The 16,206-nt window shown below is 45.1% G+C and overlaps 2 protein-coding genes across 26 annotated transcripts in view; one reads left to right on the plus strand and one right to left on the minus strand.

Annotated features, from left to right (window-relative positions):
* RNF34 (ring finger protein 34) overlaps positions 1–11,458 on the plus strand; it is a 21,163-nt gene extending 9,705 nt beyond the window's left edge. The window contains exons 2-9 of one of the 11 annotated variants that reach the window (XM_042441864.1): positions 401–1,185; positions 1,860–1,987; positions 2,765–2,903; positions 7,181–7,396; positions 7,991–8,383; positions 8,564–8,623; positions 9,344–9,545; positions 9,879–11,458. In XM_042441864.1, the coding sequence (XP_042297798.1) occupies positions 2,889–2,903; positions 7,181–7,396; positions 7,991–8,383; positions 8,564–8,623; positions 9,344–9,545; positions 9,879–10,066 (1,074 nt within the window). In that variant the 5' untranslated portion in view covers positions 401–1,185; positions 1,860–1,987; positions 2,765–2,888 and the 3' untranslated portion in view covers positions 10,067–11,458. Of the gene's footprint in view, positions 1–13; positions 1,988–2,313; positions 2,904–7,180; positions 7,397–7,990; positions 8,384–8,563; positions 8,624–9,343; positions 9,546–9,878 lie in introns of those variants that run through there. The other 10 variants (XM_042441867.1, XM_042441860.1, XM_042441863.1 and 7 more) reach the window with 10 other exon arrangements.
* A 1,620-nt stretch (positions 11,459–13,078) lies between these two features.
* The window catches only part of KDM2B (lysine demethylase 2B), a 56,714-nt gene continuing 53,586 nt past the window's right edge, over positions 13,079–16,206 (minus strand). For all 15 annotated transcript variants that reach the window (XM_042441692.1, XM_042441684.1, XM_042441683.1 and 12 more), the window contains 2 exons: positions 15,212–15,430; positions 13,079–13,811 (listed from right to left, as the gene is read on the minus strand). In XM_042441692.1, the coding sequence (XP_042297626.1) occupies positions 13,630–13,811; positions 15,212–15,430 (401 nt within the window). In that variant the 3' untranslated portion in view covers positions 13,079–13,629. The remainder of the gene's footprint in view (positions 13,812–15,211; positions 15,431–16,206) is intronic.

Raw genomic sequence — 16,206 nt, forward strand, 5'->3', positions numbered from 1 at the left:
CCCCTTGCAGACATCGCCCAGTTTGAGACTGCTAGGCTCAGGGCTAGGGGATCCTGGGAGTTGTAGTTTAGTGGGGTCCCAGAGAAGGCTCAATGTCCCACAGAGCTATAGTCCCTGATTGGACCAAGGCAGTCTCAAAGGGGATGCATTCTGCAGTCTCTCCAGACCAAACCCATAGCCAAGTCGAAAGCTTTCACGGCCAGCATCCATAGTCCTTTGTGGGGTTTGGGGGGCTCTGTGGCCATGTTCTAGAAGAGGTTCTTCCTGACATGTTACCCGCCTCTGTGGCTGGCATCTTCAAATGCGCAGCTTTGCAGCCAGCCGAAGCCAGACGCTGTTTTTGGAGATGCCTTTTTTCTTCTCGTTTCGTTCTCTCCTTTTCTGTCCTGCCTTTTCCCAGAAAGAGCGCAAGGTGACAACGGAGAGCCCTCCGGTTCCAAAGGATAGCGGTCTGGCCTCTTTGTGGATCAGTAAGAGGCTTGAGCCAGGGAGGGAGCCAAGTCCGGCTTGAAAGAGCCCAGCTGCTTTCTATAAACCAGGTTCTTCCAAAGGGCTGCTCCGGCCAATGCAGACGGTCGCCTTCTTTGGCTGGGAGGCTGTGTGCAAACAGTGCGCAGGCAAGAACCGTGGATAAAGCTTAGAGGCCACAATCCTGTGTTGCGCTTAAAGCAGTGCACCTCGCCTCTGGAGCAATGGGATTTCTGAGGCAACCTGCCTGGGCTTGAGTTGTTTGCCGTCGCTGAGCGTTGGACCCGGACTCTGGAGACCAGAGTTCGAGTCCCCACTCGGCCATGGAAAACCCACTGGGTGACCTTGGGCGGGTCACACCCTCTCGGCCTCCTCAGAGGATGATGGCAAAGGCAAACCTCCTCTGAACTACTCTTGCAAATCAAAGCCCAGGGTAGGCTTGAAAGCACACAACAGCAACATAGAGTCTGGATTGGTTGGTTAAATGCAGCTACAGATAAAATGCGGGAATGGGAAGAGCTTCGTTTTTAGATGAGTGCCCCCTTCATTTATTTCTTTGTTTTGATTTTTCCGTTCTATCGTTCGAGGCATTTCCTCCGAAGGGAAGATGGTGCTTGCTCGTCGCAGGGCTTGAAATCTGTTACTGCTGAGGAATATGGCCTTCTGGGAATCCTCCCTTTTCATTCCTGGTCTTCCTCTTAGTCGACAGACACAGATGTATGCTGCCTTTGGTCTGTTGCTGTCACGTTAACGTAGTTGCACAGTTCCTTGTGTAATGTTTTAACTGGAGTGTAGCTTAGCTGTCTGTGCTTAGTTTTGTTTTTTGGAAACAGGTTTGTGGATCCTTTTTGCTCTGGTACTAAGTATTGGGCCCCTACAGACAGGCCAAAATAAAGCTGCTTTAGGTCACTTTGGAGGTACGCTGTTTAAACACGCATACATCTTAAGAGGCCGGAGCTACACTCCAGTCCTTAGGACTGGAGCATGGCTTTGGTGCGGCTTCTGGCCTCTTAGGACACATGCGTCATTTAAACAGCATACCTCCAAAGTGACAGCTTTATTTTGGCCCATCTGTAAGGGCTCTGTTATCAGTTTTAAAAAGTCCACTTGTAGGAAGAGGGGATACTTCAAGGGGAAGGGTTAGAGAAAAGAATACAAGCTCTGGGGCTGGAGCCAATCCAGAGGAGCTTTTTGAGGAGATTGGTGAGGTGCAGGACATCCTTCCTTAAGGGAAGTGAGATTGGTTAGGAGGAGAAAGAAGTGCAGAGTCAATTAAAGGGTGTGGGAGGGTGGGCAGGAGTTTTGGGGATTAGATTGTAGGAGCAGAGATCCCCAGTGATATTAATAACATTACTAATGCTTAGTTTCATCAAATGCTTTCATTTTCAAAGGGCCTCATGAACGAGATGTCATCCTGCCCCAAACGGACTGGAAACGAACTCCTCTGGGTTCACAGGTGACCCTTTGGGTCAGTGTGCTACACCAGTACTTCAGACAAAGTCAGCACCCACCCATTACGGTATCGCAAAAGCCAGAGCCCCGTACATTCCGTCCCGCACCCTCAGAACATCTGGGCAGCAACTCCTTAGGGTGCCAGGGGCTAGGTTGTCCTCCACTACGAGAAGGACATTTTCCATCGCCGCCCCGGCCCTTTGGAACACGCTGCCCACAGAGCTCCGCTCGACCACCTCCCTGGCCCAATTCAGAAAGGATCTGAAAACCTTTCTATTCCATCTTGCATTCCCCGACTAAAGTCCAGTGGGCCTCCCTTCCTCTTCTGTGGCAAAGAGGATTGGCTAACGGGGGTTTTATTCTGTTGTTGTTTTAAAATTGTATTGTATTGTATTTTTATTATGTTGTTAACCGCCCTGATCTGTGGAAGGGCGGTATAAAAATAAAATTTTTATTATTATTATTATTATTATTTTATTATTACTTAATACCAGCCCAACTCTTAGTAGATTAACAGAACAGCTTGCAAACTGAAATGTACATTTCAAAAACCAGTTTTGTGTGTACCACCACTCACTCTTATGCTTTCTTGAAAAGAGTTGGGTTGGCATGAATTGGGGCTCTCTTTTGGTGCTACTACACCAACCAGTGCTTGGCCAGGATTGGGGCTTGGGAAGGGATTAAACCATGGTCAGGGTTCCCAAATGTAGCAGGAAATGTGAGGCAGAAGGCTTGGGAAGGATCTAGATCTGAGGGAGAACTACTTTTCCTAAGAGAGGTAGTGTTGGAGATCCACGGGTGCGGGAGGTAAGAATTGATGGTCTGTATATTGCTCTCCTTGCAGGTAACACTGTGGGCTGTTAAACATGTCACCTGTTAAACCATCTTTGTTCCCACCTAGAGATCCCTCTCCACACACACTGGACTGCAACTAGAGCTTGAAGGTTTACTTGAATCCTTCATTTCCTATGGACTTAGGCATGGTGGGTGTTACAGTCTGGTACACAAATATTTGTTCACCATTGCTCATGTTATCGTGTAGAGCCATGCACTTTGAGCGTTGATTTTAGAAGCTCCAAGTGGTATAGGATATCTTTGAGAGGAAAGAACTGGTATATCCACCTCTGAAGATTCCTTGCCTAAGAAAACCCTATGAAATTCATGGGGTTGCCATAAGTCAGCATGCAACCTGAAGGCACATATATGTGCAAATCTTTCCAAGAGGTGGTGATAGACAACTCAGATGAGGTTCTTATGACTGTAATATGTCAAATGCATTTTTTATGCCAAGCTAATTTATTCATACTGCCGTCTACATTCCTAAAGTAACAACCTACTTCTCAGTCTGTGAAGGGTAAAGCAGTGCCAAGCTGGATTAGTTCTGCAGTGTGGATGCAGCCTGAGTGAAGGGTTGCTATCTTAGTTGTCGCAAAGGCTTGCTTGCTTAGCATGCCGCCCGCATCCTTTTAATTTTACCCACGGTGAGAGAAATTTCCCAAACATTGCCAAATAATAAGAGAATAGGGAGTCCTTTGATTAACTTGGGGACAGGACTGAGTCATCGAAGCCCCGTCTTGGGGATTTCACCTCCTCACCCCCACATCCAGTGCCTCCTCTTTCTGATTTTGCTGTACCTTGTGAAGTGTTGCAATCCCCTTGCTTTATTTTTAAGGAGCCTGGCAAGGCCAGTTTTTGCTTTTTACTTTTAAAGCAGTATGCGAGGTTGCCTTCCAGCAGAGACTTAGGTGGGATCCAGTCAAAGATCAGAGGCCAAGGTTTACTATGAGATTCAAGGAAAGTTAGAATTGTCTGTTGTAATTTTGCCACTAGGATAAAGCATATTTCCTCAAAGTATTGTCTGATAGGTTTCCTACAAACATGCCTTAAAGTGCGAGGGATTTCATAGCAGCATTCCATAAAATAGAAGGGTTTGGGATGTTTGGTTTGTGGTCTCCGCAAACTGCTTATTGATGGCCTAAAAAAACCCACATTTTGTGTACCATTGGTGAGAAGGCCGTGATTCTGCCCTCAAGGCTGCAGTATGGTTGGTTGATGGATGCTTAAGCTGTTGTCGCAACAGTTGTAGAAACTCCTCGCACCCCAGTGTTGTGAGAGTGTTGCAGAGGAACTGGAGGGATAAGGGAAGGGTGAATGAAGAAGGATATATGGAACAAAGGTGGTGATGCTGTGGCTTGTGGACTCTTGTCCAACTTGCCTTTCTCTGGGCTCCCCTGGGGCACTATCTCTCTTCTCCCGTGTCCCCAGATTGCAACTGGTAAAAGGGCAAAGAGAGATGGGTGGCCAACTGTTCTTCTGAGAAGCCCAACGGATCCTTGTGTTCCTGGCTTCCTCTGGGGAACAAGGAGCTTTGCTTGCGCTACCCAGGGTGCCATCTCCTTTCCTTTTCACAACTGGCAGAAGGAGCATGGCATCATGCTGAGAGACTCCCTGGGTCAGCTTGAAATCTGGGCACAAGTGTGGTTTTTTAAAAAGCTGGAATTCTTCGTTGTCACCCATGATGCATTTCAGCTTTCCCTAGATTTTAGAATGCTTTTGTTCTGATATTCAGTGTTTGTCACTGTGCATAGATTGCTTATGAGGCTGGAGGACCAATTCTGCCAACTTGGGAAGTCCAGGATTCCAAGGCATTTATATGAAATTTCTACATAAATTGGGTGCTTTGTTTAAAAAAAATGAATACAGTGACAGGTCTAATATGAAATTGAAAGTGTCCAGTTTAAATCTGTAATGCATTCTGGCATGACGGTCAGGCCAGAGATTGCACTTGAGTTCAGTCTCCTAGCAGATGTATTTAATTTCTTCTTCTTGGCTGTAAGTCATATTCTGCAGGAACATGTACTCTCCTGCTTTGGCTCAGAAACAAAGAACCAGCCTTAAATGTGATCCATTTAAATCTCCCCCACTCCCAAGACAGAAAGCTTCTGGATTCCTGGGGCATGGCTGGAAAAACATAGCAAATGTTTCTATCTCTGCAACCTTTCCCGTTCTGGTAATTCACACAGCTTGAGCTAGCTGCAGTCATTTTTCTCTTCCTACCCGTCCAGAATCCCTACACAAACATGCCTTTGCTTTTACTTGGTCTATCTACTGTTGGGTTGAGCCTCCTTTTTATGCATTTTAAAGAGTTTCTTTACCTGTATGCATTAGCTTTTAATACACGCAGTGATGATCCATGGACCATTCTACAGATAGGAACATAGCCTTAGGCCAAGTCAGACTGCTGACCTGTCTAGCCCAGTATTGTCAGAACTGGCTCTCCAGGACTTCTGGCAGGATTCTTTCCATAGCCTGCCTGGAGATGCCCTAGCAGAGTTCCATTCAAGTGCTCACCAGGCCCAACCCCACTTAGCTTCCAAAATCAGAAGAGATTGGGCGCATTCAGGTTTGCAGCTCACATTTTCTTGTGAAATCTGTTCAACAGGTGGGTTCTCTCCATAATACGTTTATGTATAACTACATCCCTTCATTTCTTTGTTGTGCTTATAAGACGTTTCCAGCAGAGTCTGCCCTCAAGTGTTGCTTTTGACAAGGCAAGTCTGTTTTGCACCACAACCAGACGATAAATTTAACATGTCCTTAGGGAGCGTTTTCCTTTTAATCTGTTGAAGAAGTGGACTGTTTTGTTTGCTGGGTTTGTTTTGTACCTGTTGTGCTCTTGTGGTTGTTTCAGTGTTTCCTTGGTTAAAACATTTCCTATATTAACCATAAAAAAAATAGGGGCGGACCTTTAAAAACCTGCTTATGTAAGTATTGCTGAGGAGAATACTATACTTCACAACAGAATGGCAGGTGCCACTCGAGACAGGTTTCTAGACATTTCAGCTTTAAAGATGATTGAAATGTGGCTTGAATATCAAGCAGGGCTGCCCTCCAGAGCTGTTATAAGTGTGTATGTGTGAAAGTTTACTCACACATCAGCTATCTTGTTCCTTTCAAAGTTGCAATTGCATGCATATATGGTTTTATTTTAGCCTGTCCCCCAAATCAACAGAACATAGATGTACTCTTAGACACACTTCCTAGGGATATAATTCCAGGGTAGCCATGTTGGCAACAGTGTTTTGTCAATGGCCAAGGAAGAATGGCCTCTGCATGCATTGAGAGCCAACTACAACAGAAATGACACCTGATACAAAATGTAGGCCTGTGACTCCCACACCATCACTTTTCTTCTGCTGTATGAATTTTTAACATCCTCTGCCTGATGAAGAAGCCAGTGCAGCTTTGGAAACTTGTATGATGTGTTTTGTGCATTTTGGATGGCCAGTAAACATACCATGCTTCTGTGGATTTTGGATTATTTCACTATGGCCATCACAAATTATATTCCTTGGGCATGTGTCTAAGAGTACATCTATGCTCTGTTGATTTGGGGGGCAGGCTCAAATAAAACCCAAAATATGTAATAATCCAGTACCAAGACATTCTTTTAGCAAGAGCCAGCAGTTCAAATCATTTGGAATCAGATTTGTCTCCAGGTTTCTGTGTTTTATTTCCCCCCCCCCCCCAAATCCAAGTATTTCACTTCCAGTATTTGGAGGCTCTTGGAACATTTAACAAGTTTTGTTTGGTGAACATAATTCAAATAAACATCCTGCAGTGTGTGCTCTGCTCAATGTACACTAGAAAATTTCCAGAACCCTCACTTCACTGTGCCAAACACTTCTATGCCACAGTGCCTGTCTAGAATGCTGAAAGTTTGCATTACCTGAACAAGGCAGAGCTGATGGTATGTGCCTTGCTCTGCAGCCTTGTGGAAGAACAGGAGAACCAAGGCATTGCACAAGAAAAGGACAATACAGTTTTATCGTTCGGCTGTCTCAGTGTTGCCCTGTTAGTCTTGTGCACTATCAATGAAACCCTGACCTAGACCCATTATGGCAATTGTTAACCCATATTCTGGAAACTTACTGTGCACAGTGCTCCCAGAATGATTGGTCCTGTAGTAGAACAAAGCACTTATTCCAGAATTCTATCTTCCAAAATGAATTTTCCCCAGGCCATTGATATGCAGCTGTAGCTGCTTTCTCTGTGTTACGATTCAGGTGCCTTTCAGCAGAGCAGCATTTATATTGCAGAGAGAGAGAGAGAGTTTTCCCTTTAGTCTGTGGCTGGCTCTGGTGCTGTTGATGCTCCCACAAATGCAGCTCTGGTGGTGTTCCTTATGCTCCGGAGAGGCTCCTGAACTTTGGAGAGAACAAATGAACCAACCACATTGGCTTCTGTCCATTTCTTTTAGGCGGGAGCAACATCCATGTGGGCTTCCTGTTGTGGGTTGCTGAATGAAGTCATGGGGACGGGAGCTGTTCGTGGCCAGCAGCCGGGGTTTGGAAGTGGGGCAAACCCATTTCGATTTGCACCAAATACAGACTTCACTGTGTATACCTCTTCAGCAGCAGGAGGGAATCTTGTCTGCCGATCTTGTGGCCTCACATTTTCAGTGTTCAGGAAAAGGGTGAGTATAGGGGACCCGATAGACAAAATATTAAAAAAAGTTTTCTCCATACGTCCATAATATTTCTCACATATAATGCACCCAATTTTTTCTTAATCTCTGTACAGAGATGAGGAGAGAGTTTCTTCCTATAGGCCCTTGCTTTTGCAGATTTGATAGAAAAGGAATGTGGGTGGAGGAATATTGTTGCGGTGAGCCTCTGCCTTTTTAATGTCAGTGTTGAGGATTGAGCATCTTGTCCCTTTACCACTGGATGTTTAATTGCATGCATGCAAAGGATGCCTCTCAGTGGCTGTCACGACCCAAGAGGGGGAAAAGACTGTTAAGCCCAGGAGCTATGAGCATTGTACAGTTCAGGGCTGTTCCATTTCGAACGTCCATCCCCCCTCTCCAGTATCAAAAGGCCTGAAGCTGGGCAGGGATCAGAAAACAGGCCAGGTTATACTGCAATTTGAAATCTGAACCCATACCTTCCCTGTGTGTTGAGAACATTGTCAGATGTTATTTCTTAGTTCCTGAAGAGCAAGGGAAGAGGCTGCTAGTTCTGGCAATGCTTGTTCCAATTATGGGATGTTCTTTTTTGTGCCTTTTTAGCATGTGTGTTGCGAATGCAAGAAGGATTTTTGCTCCCTGTGCTCCATCTTGCAAGAGAATCTCCGAAGGTGCTCCACCTGCCAGTTGTTGCAGGAGACAGCGTTCCAGCGGCCACAGATGATGCGTCTGAAAGTAAAAGATTTGCGCCAGTATCTGGTTCTTAGGAACATCCCGACAGATACTTGTCGAGAAAAGGAAGACTTAGTGGACCTTATCCTGCGCCATCATGGATTGGCAGCTGAGCACGATACAGATACTAGCAGTTTGTACTCTATGCGGTCCCAGGCTTCTAGTTTTTCTACACATCCTACTTCTCTGTCAGGATCTGTAGCATCCTCTCAGGGAGAACTTGCAAATAGACATGAGAGCACAGGAAATGAAGTGCAACTACAGGTATGTGAACTCTTCTTGTCCTTCTCTACCTGGGGACAGGTGGGTTGGGGTCTTGTAGCTCTGCCTTTCTTGCAGCACAAACGACTAAAGGCATCACATCCAAAGGCTTTTCCTCTTTGGCTGGCAGAGGGGGAGATAGTGGGGCACAAGGGAGTAACGCTGGTACTCTTGTGCATGCAGGGGCAAAGTGAGAGGCTCTTGGCAGACCTTGGTGAAGAGGAAGAAAATGCAGAAGAGCAGGTAGGTAGTGAGTCACTTATTGAAAGGGAGGCCCAACTTGCATGCTCTCAAAACAGTAATCCTATTTTGAAGTTGTCTTATCTGCCTTTCTGCCAACAACAAAAATGACATTTAAAAACAAAACCATCTTGCTGTAGTGTTGAGGCATCAGTCTTGGGTATCAAAATCACCAAGTGCAGAACTGTCACTTTTACCAGCTTTAGAAGAGTTCAAACTGATATCAGGGGGCTTTTTTTCTTTTTTAGAGAAAGGTGTTCTATGCAGCTAGAATCTTAGTTGGAAGAGACCCCATGTGGCCATGCAGGAACACACCATTCAAGCTCTTCCTATGAGAGATGGCCATCCAGCCTCTGTTTAATAACCTCCAAAGAAAGATACTCCACCACGCTCTCTGGGAGCATGTTCTTCTGTCAAACTGCTGCTAATGTCAGGAAGTTCTTCGTAATGTAGAGCTGTAACAGATGCACGCTTTAATTGACTTCTGTTGCCCTGTGCAGCTGAAAGCTGGAGCAGGGTTTACTTTGGATACCATCATAAGCAGAGAGAGGGTCAGCCTTTGCTTGCCTTCCCAGTCACTTGCCAAAGGAACATGAGCCCTACCATAAACCCTGGGCACAAAACATCTGCAGCCTCCTTGTGAGGGGGCCTCTGGGGTGTTAATACTGTAAATCAGCTGCTGCTTCTTTGCCAGTAGCTAATGTGTGTGTGTCTGAATTTCAGACCCCAGGGCAGTCTAGGAAGCGCACAAGGGCCTCGCTCTCTGATATTTCAAGCCTGGAGGACATTGAAAGGCTGAGCGTTCGCCAGCTGAAGGAAATACTCGCCCGCAACTTTGTCAATTACTCAGGATGCTGTGAAAAATGGGAGCTGGTAGAAAAAGTGAGCAGGCTGTACAGGGAGCATGAAGCAAACCACAGGACACGTAAGTGCACTTGTCTTCTCCTGGCCAGTGGAAAACCCAAGCTTGTTGGGGGTAGAGTGAGACTGTTTAGCTCTGGTGCCCCAACAAACTACCATTCCCAGATTTCCATAGCATTGAGCCATGGCAATTAAAGAGGTATCAAACCGGATTATTTCTCCAGTGTGGATGCAGCCATTGATGCCTTTAAAGGCTGCTTCAAAGTGACAAATATAATGCTGTATTTCAGGCATGAAAAAGCCTTTGTGTATTGCTTTATGGGTTGGGTTATGAACGGAACAGACTTCTGTTTTGGCAAAGGTTTCCTCTAACTGTGGTTCTGTTGCTCCTTGGCAGAAGGGGAGAGCCCCCCGCTGCACGATGAGGACGACAATCTCTGTAGGATCTGCATGGACGCAGTGATCGATTGCGTGCTCTTGGAGTGCGGCCACATGGTCACCTGCACCAAGTGCGGCAAGCGCATGAGCGAATGTCCCATCTGCCGCCAGTATGTCGTAAGGGCCGTGCATGTCTTCAAGTCATGAGTGGCAGAGGCCAGAGCTGGAGGCTTTCCCCTGGCATGGGGCACCGCAGTCCTGCCCAGAGGCTCCATGGTAGTCCTCAGTTCCAGTAACTCATAGCATCCCGAACAGAAGCATAGGAGCTTGACAGGTGTAAGTCTGCTTTGGCAGCCTGTTGCCATCCAGCACAAGAGTTGGACAAAGTGGGCGACAACCAGAAACTGGGGAAGTCAAACTTCGAGCAGCAACTCTGTAGCGCTACTGATTGCTCTCTTCTGAAGAATAGCATACGGATCAAGAAATAGAGCATTGCCTTTGCAAAAACGGAGGAGCAGATTCTGTTTAAAACCAGTGCCCTGCCCAGTGGAATAGTTAACTGCAATCTGGTGGCCTCTTTACTACTCAGCCATGCTCCCCTCATAGATGGGTCAGGGAAAGGGGGGTGGGTTGTGCCAATTGCCCAGAACGTCATTCCATGTATCTCCAGCAAAGGTTAGTAGCCTTAATTGCACTATTTCAAAACTACCCATTTTTAAAGGGGGAGGGGGAATTGTGTGATGTCTTGGTTAGGTTTTGTTCTAAGATCAAGGACTTTCTTCACACTGAATGTGGGCAAATGAGATGTAGCTATGCTTTCTTTAAAAAAAACCTTCAAAACAAAATGCATACTTCATGGCAATTAAGGCTTCTGTGTTTCAAATGTGTTCTGGTCCTTTTTGGCAATACTCCCTCAGTTCCCATCATATCTAAAACAGTGGCTGAAGGGAATAATTGACGGTGGAGCAGGTCCAAAGTCTGGTTGGGAGAGGCATCTTAGGTGTGTTCTCCTAGCTGGTTTTGCTGTACAAAAATGGCCGAGGGAAAGGGCAAGGAAATAGATACAAACTGCACAGCTCTACTCTTTACACTCAGAAGTAAGTGGCGCTGTTAGGAAGGAACCATCTTAACATGGAATACAACCCCAGAAAAGGGCCGCTGCTATGCTGGAAACAGAAGTTTTGATAGAGGTCCAGCAGCATCTTTCTTTTATGTAAAGAACAGTCCTCTTCTCAGTCTGAGGTTCAGCATAGCCTTGCAAAGAGCTCTTCAGTTGCACAAAACCCAGCCATTGCTGCTTTGTGTGAAAAGCAGCGCTGTTCAATGCTTAAGGAACTAAATACCTGGTGAGGCACTGACACTGAAGAGAAGAGAGCTCTATAGGCAAAGAGTTAACCATTTTCATATCTTAAAAAGTGAATTATTTTTCAGAAGGGAGCAAGACATTATGGCTTTATTTTTAGAATGATCTTTTTTAAGATAAGGTGCAGAAAATCCAATGATGAAGTCCTTGTTCAGGGGATATAAGCATAAAGTGAATGTAGCCTATCCATAATGTTCTGAACAATGGCTGTGGAGTAAATAAACGTTTTAACTGGCTCTGTCTATTGTGTGCGTCTCTTGCTAAAAAAATCCAAGAAACTGAGGGAGGAGTCAGGGGCTGTAACTGTGTATGTCTGTAGAAGGTTCACATTGCCAAATAGTTTGTACTTGTGTGCTCTTCAAGAAACATTTATGCAGCCAACACTACAATAGAATACAACTGGTCTCACTGTTGTGAAACGTATAATAGGAGTCTGCAAGAAGGTACTCAACCAGTCAGAACTCCTCTTTGTACCAGGCACTTTCCTATCTTAGAGGTTTAATATACTGTATATACTAAGGATGGAACGCTCTGGGCCAAATGTGCTTTGTCATTTAACACATGGCTCCCCATTTGCCAGTCAGAAGCAGGAACAATATGGCACCCAGCATCCAAACTTGTACCTAGAGCACCTTAAGAACGAGTTTTTTCCCAGGGGGTTGTGTGCCCATCTGAGTTCAGTGGCTGTGTTTAACATACAGTCTTAGGAACCACTTTCTACAAACTGTAGCGCAGGAAGTATTTTGATCATAATATAACATTGGACTACAGTTCCCAAAGAGGGGCACCTTTAGATACCTACCCAGATTTCAGTAGTATCCTAGAACTGGAGTAAAGCTCACCCTGGGCCCTCCTTTAGATAAATGCTTATCTAAAGCATTGGTCTCCATTCAGTCTGGGAAAGACTAAAGGACTGATTTTTGCTTCCTTGGTCCAACAAGCTGGCTGTAAAACATTATCCTTGGGAGACTGCAAAAGAACAGCCAGCTTATTAGCTAGACCAAATATGTAGCAAGTTCAAAATCAATCAATATAGGGTTTGGGGGTTTTTTAAAAATTATTTCTGAGCAACAACAGGGATAAAATGAGTTAGGCAGACTTACATGACACGAGGGGATTCTAGAGTACAGTAGGCACCACAAAAACTCATTTGGGGAAAGACTGCCCCAAACAGTCATTTTCTATAGACGTTACTACAGGGAAGGTACTGGAATGGTGCAAGCCCTGGAGAATCAGCCCCAGGCCTCTGTTGGGATTCAGGGAGAAACACAGCCTGATCCCTGTTCTCCCAGTCAGCCCTGCTTGAGAAGGATGCGGGTTCCTTGCTCCACAGCTCTAAGACCAACTTGAACAGAATGCACAGAGAGTATTTTTTTTAAACAATCATTTATACAAATTCAACAGAGGTAAAACTGCATGAGGAAAGAAGGTCTATGGGAAGAGAAACACCACTTTACAACAATGGCAGTATATATATATATACTGAACTGTGTGTTTTCCCCTCCCTTTCTCTTTACAATCGGGGAATTAACCAGGTGAAGTCTCAAAACAAGAACTTACTCAAAACCCAAACTGCCCAACTAATGGATTTGTTCTGCAAGAGTTCAAATAGGTTAATGCCTTTCCCTGTTCACAGGTGCAACTGGAAGTTTCAAAATTAAGAAAAGGGGAGCTTTATACAGGGAAAACTTGGCAACATGTTCATTCTGAATCTGTATTTCACCTCCTTTCCACAACGTTTACAGTGTTTCCAGAGTATGAAAAGCAGTATATAAAATGCCCATTAAAACATGCTTTTTTTTTTTTTCATTTTAAGATATTAGCCTTTCCTTTCCTCCCAACTGGGATGTGTATGTCAACTTTTTTTTTTCTTTAAGGAACAAGAGGCTGAAGTTCCCCTCTATCCTAGTAACTTGGCAATTTGAAACCAAAAAACAAACATTTGCAATACACTCAGGAACTTTGCATAAATAACTTTTTAAAAACAACTTTGTACAAAAATAGTTCTACGTAATGTAGGATGTAACCAAAAAAAAAGTCCAAAAGGCAAAAATGCAAGGTATGGCCCACCTTTATGACACCAGAATTAACATTGCTTTTAGTATCACCAAAAACTCTTCAAAAATGTATACACGCCCCACTGTGATACTTTAAGTAGGGGTGCCCTAGTCTTTTAGGCCTGGACAATCCTTTGCTGCCATGAAAGAAAAGGTACATAAGAGGACCTGAGCAGAGTGCTGTGATCCCACGCAGTTTGAAAGTTTGGGAGCTGTCTGAACATCACACTCTGGTACAATCCAAACCCCTGTTGACTCTTGGCAACATCAGAGAGGGTCACATGTCTGCAGTGATCTCCTGGCATCCAGTCTTCGCCTCATGGCTATTTACACACTTAACCTCATAAACACTAACTCAGCTTTTGCAGCAGTTTCTCTTCCACTTGACTGAACTGAACACTCACGGACATCTCCGCTATGAATTGCTCACACCCCTCCTTGGTCACTTGCTTGCAATACCTCAGATCGATCCGGCAAATGCTTCCACAGCGCTTGAAGTAGGAAAGACACTGGTCGGTCACCTTATTGCAGTCTGTCAAGGAAAAGAGGAGGCGGCTCAGGACAAGCATTTCCAAATGCCCCGAAGTTCCCTTTTTAAGGCCTTTAACAGACGCTATCTGTCCTTCAGCCTCTGCTGTGCAGACACTGACCAGAGAAGATGCCACTTTCCACTATATATACAGCACTGCTCTGGACCTATTTAACATAATGCCCTACCTTTCCCCTGCAAACCAGGATTCTAGGCAGCTTATGAATTAAAAACCAAGATAGCTAAAGTTGGGATACAAATGTAACAACATCAGCACAATTGAATTCCTGTCCCTTGATCAACTGACCAGGAGCACCTCCATCTTGCGTGGATTAATCTTACATTTGCTCACCCACAAGTAATCCATTACTGATGCCAAGCATTGATTTAGAACTGAAACTGCTTTCACAGAGTTGGGGGTCATCAGCATACTGGTGGCACCAGATCCCAAACCTCTTGACAACCTCTCCCAGCAGTTTCATGCAGACGTTGAATAGCATGGGAGGCAAAACTGAGCCCTGAGAGAGTCCTGAAGGACCAATGGCCAAGGAACAATCTCCCAATGCCACTGTCTGGGTTTTCCCCTTCAGGACGGTGGCCCAGGAAGATTCCATGGAAAGCCTTTCAAAGGCCTAGTAGAACCAACAGGGACAAAGTTCCCTTGACCACCACCTCTTCAAGATAATCCACCAAGGTGACCAAAGCTCTCTCTGTCCCATAGCCAGGCCTGAAACCAAACTGATCCAATGTAGTGGGATCCAGAGAAAGTTTTTACTGTAGAGGTTTTACAACAGCCTCCTTCAGGCAAATTGGGATTCTGCCTTCTTTTACAAGGCACTGGCCACTCCCTTTCCCCACTCAACCAGCCCCTCTCTAGCCTTTCTCATGAGCCACAAGGGGCAAGGGTCTAGCCCCCACATGGTGGCTCTCACTTGCCTAAGGATTCTGACCACATCCTTGGGCTGCACAAATGGAAAAACTCAAAACATTATTATCAGATAAGTAGGGGTCAAAGTTACAAGCACTGGGACTGTATCAACTATGGTGTCCAGGTCAGAGGGGAACTGAGCAATTTTATCTGTGAATGTGATGAAAATTCTTCACAGGAAAGAACTGAGTGGCCTATGTTCTCTTCTACCTCCCAGATTAATGCAAAAGGAGTGGGGAGGAGAAAGGAAACGTAGTTATGACCCTTTTGGACCAAAAGATTTATTTTAAATCTAGAAAGACATCCAAGGAGCACAAAAACCAGAGGTGGCATTAAAGATTGCATTGACAGCCTGAACTTCAGACTCTGAAAGGGCTGCTTTTTATCTGTTCTTATCTGCCTCCTCCCTAGGTTCACTGACAGTTAACACTGATGATTCTGTTAAGTCCATCAACACCCACCCACAACCCCTTACCTTGCAAAATCACTTCCGTTAGGGAATCCCGTGTGGTGGTTCCCACAGCTGTGAGCAGGTTGATGGACTGATCCGTCATGTGGTTGCAGTAGCTAAGGTTGAGCCTGGATAGGAGAGGCATGTGACGGATAATCAAACGCAGGGACGCATCTGTGATATCCAGCCCTGACAGGCGTAATTCGGTGATATTGCGCAGTTTGCTCCGGTTGTCAATTTGACCTGTGAAACAACAATTGAGGGAAAGGCAGTTAATAATAATTGGTCTTAGCCCAATACTTCTCCATTTTTGATCCTCTAGCGGTTGTGGACTTCAGCTCCTCAGAAGTACCAGCCAGTGTGGTCGATAATCAGGAATTCTGGGAGCTGACACCTGAAACAGCTGGAGGACTGAAGTTTGAGAACCATTGGTTGTGGCCTGGACATGTCAGCCCAGGCTACTGAAAGTCTAGAAGCAGCAACAGTAATAGAATGAAAGTTGAAGACAAAACTTTTTGAACTACCAAGACTCTCAAGAACAAAGTTGCACCCAGACAACTGCCACAAATAAATTAGATTTTTATAAGAGACCACAGAATGAAATAGATTTTACAAGACATAATAAGGGAGCAATCCAGGTCACAGGATGTGTGCCTCCCATCTACCGTATATACTCATATATAAGTCGACCTCATGTATAAGTCGACCTCATGTATAAGTCGAGGGAAGGTTTCAAGGTCAAAATCCTGGATTTTGATATGACCCGTGGATAAGTCGAGGGTAAAATTTCTATAAAGAAGGATGGAAAGGGGGAAATACCACTTACGTCCCTCCTTCTCTGGACCTCTCCCAGTCAACTCTCAGGTACTGGAGGAGAGGTTTACTTATAACATTGGATTGAGAAAGGAAGCAACTGGATTTAAATGGAGAGGTTTTCCCTGAGGCCAGGTTTTGCAAAAGGGAGCAAAAAGAGAAGCAAGTGGATTTAAATGAAGAGATTTTTCTTTGGGAAGTCAGGA

Source organism: Sceloporus undulatus, chromosome 10 (genome assembly GCF_019175285.1).
Source record: "Sceloporus undulatus isolate JIND9_A2432 ecotype Alabama chromosome 10, SceUnd_v1.1, whole genome shotgun sequence".
Taxonomy (NCBI): Eukaryota; Metazoa; Chordata; class Lepidosauria; order Squamata; family Phrynosomatidae; genus Sceloporus; species Sceloporus undulatus.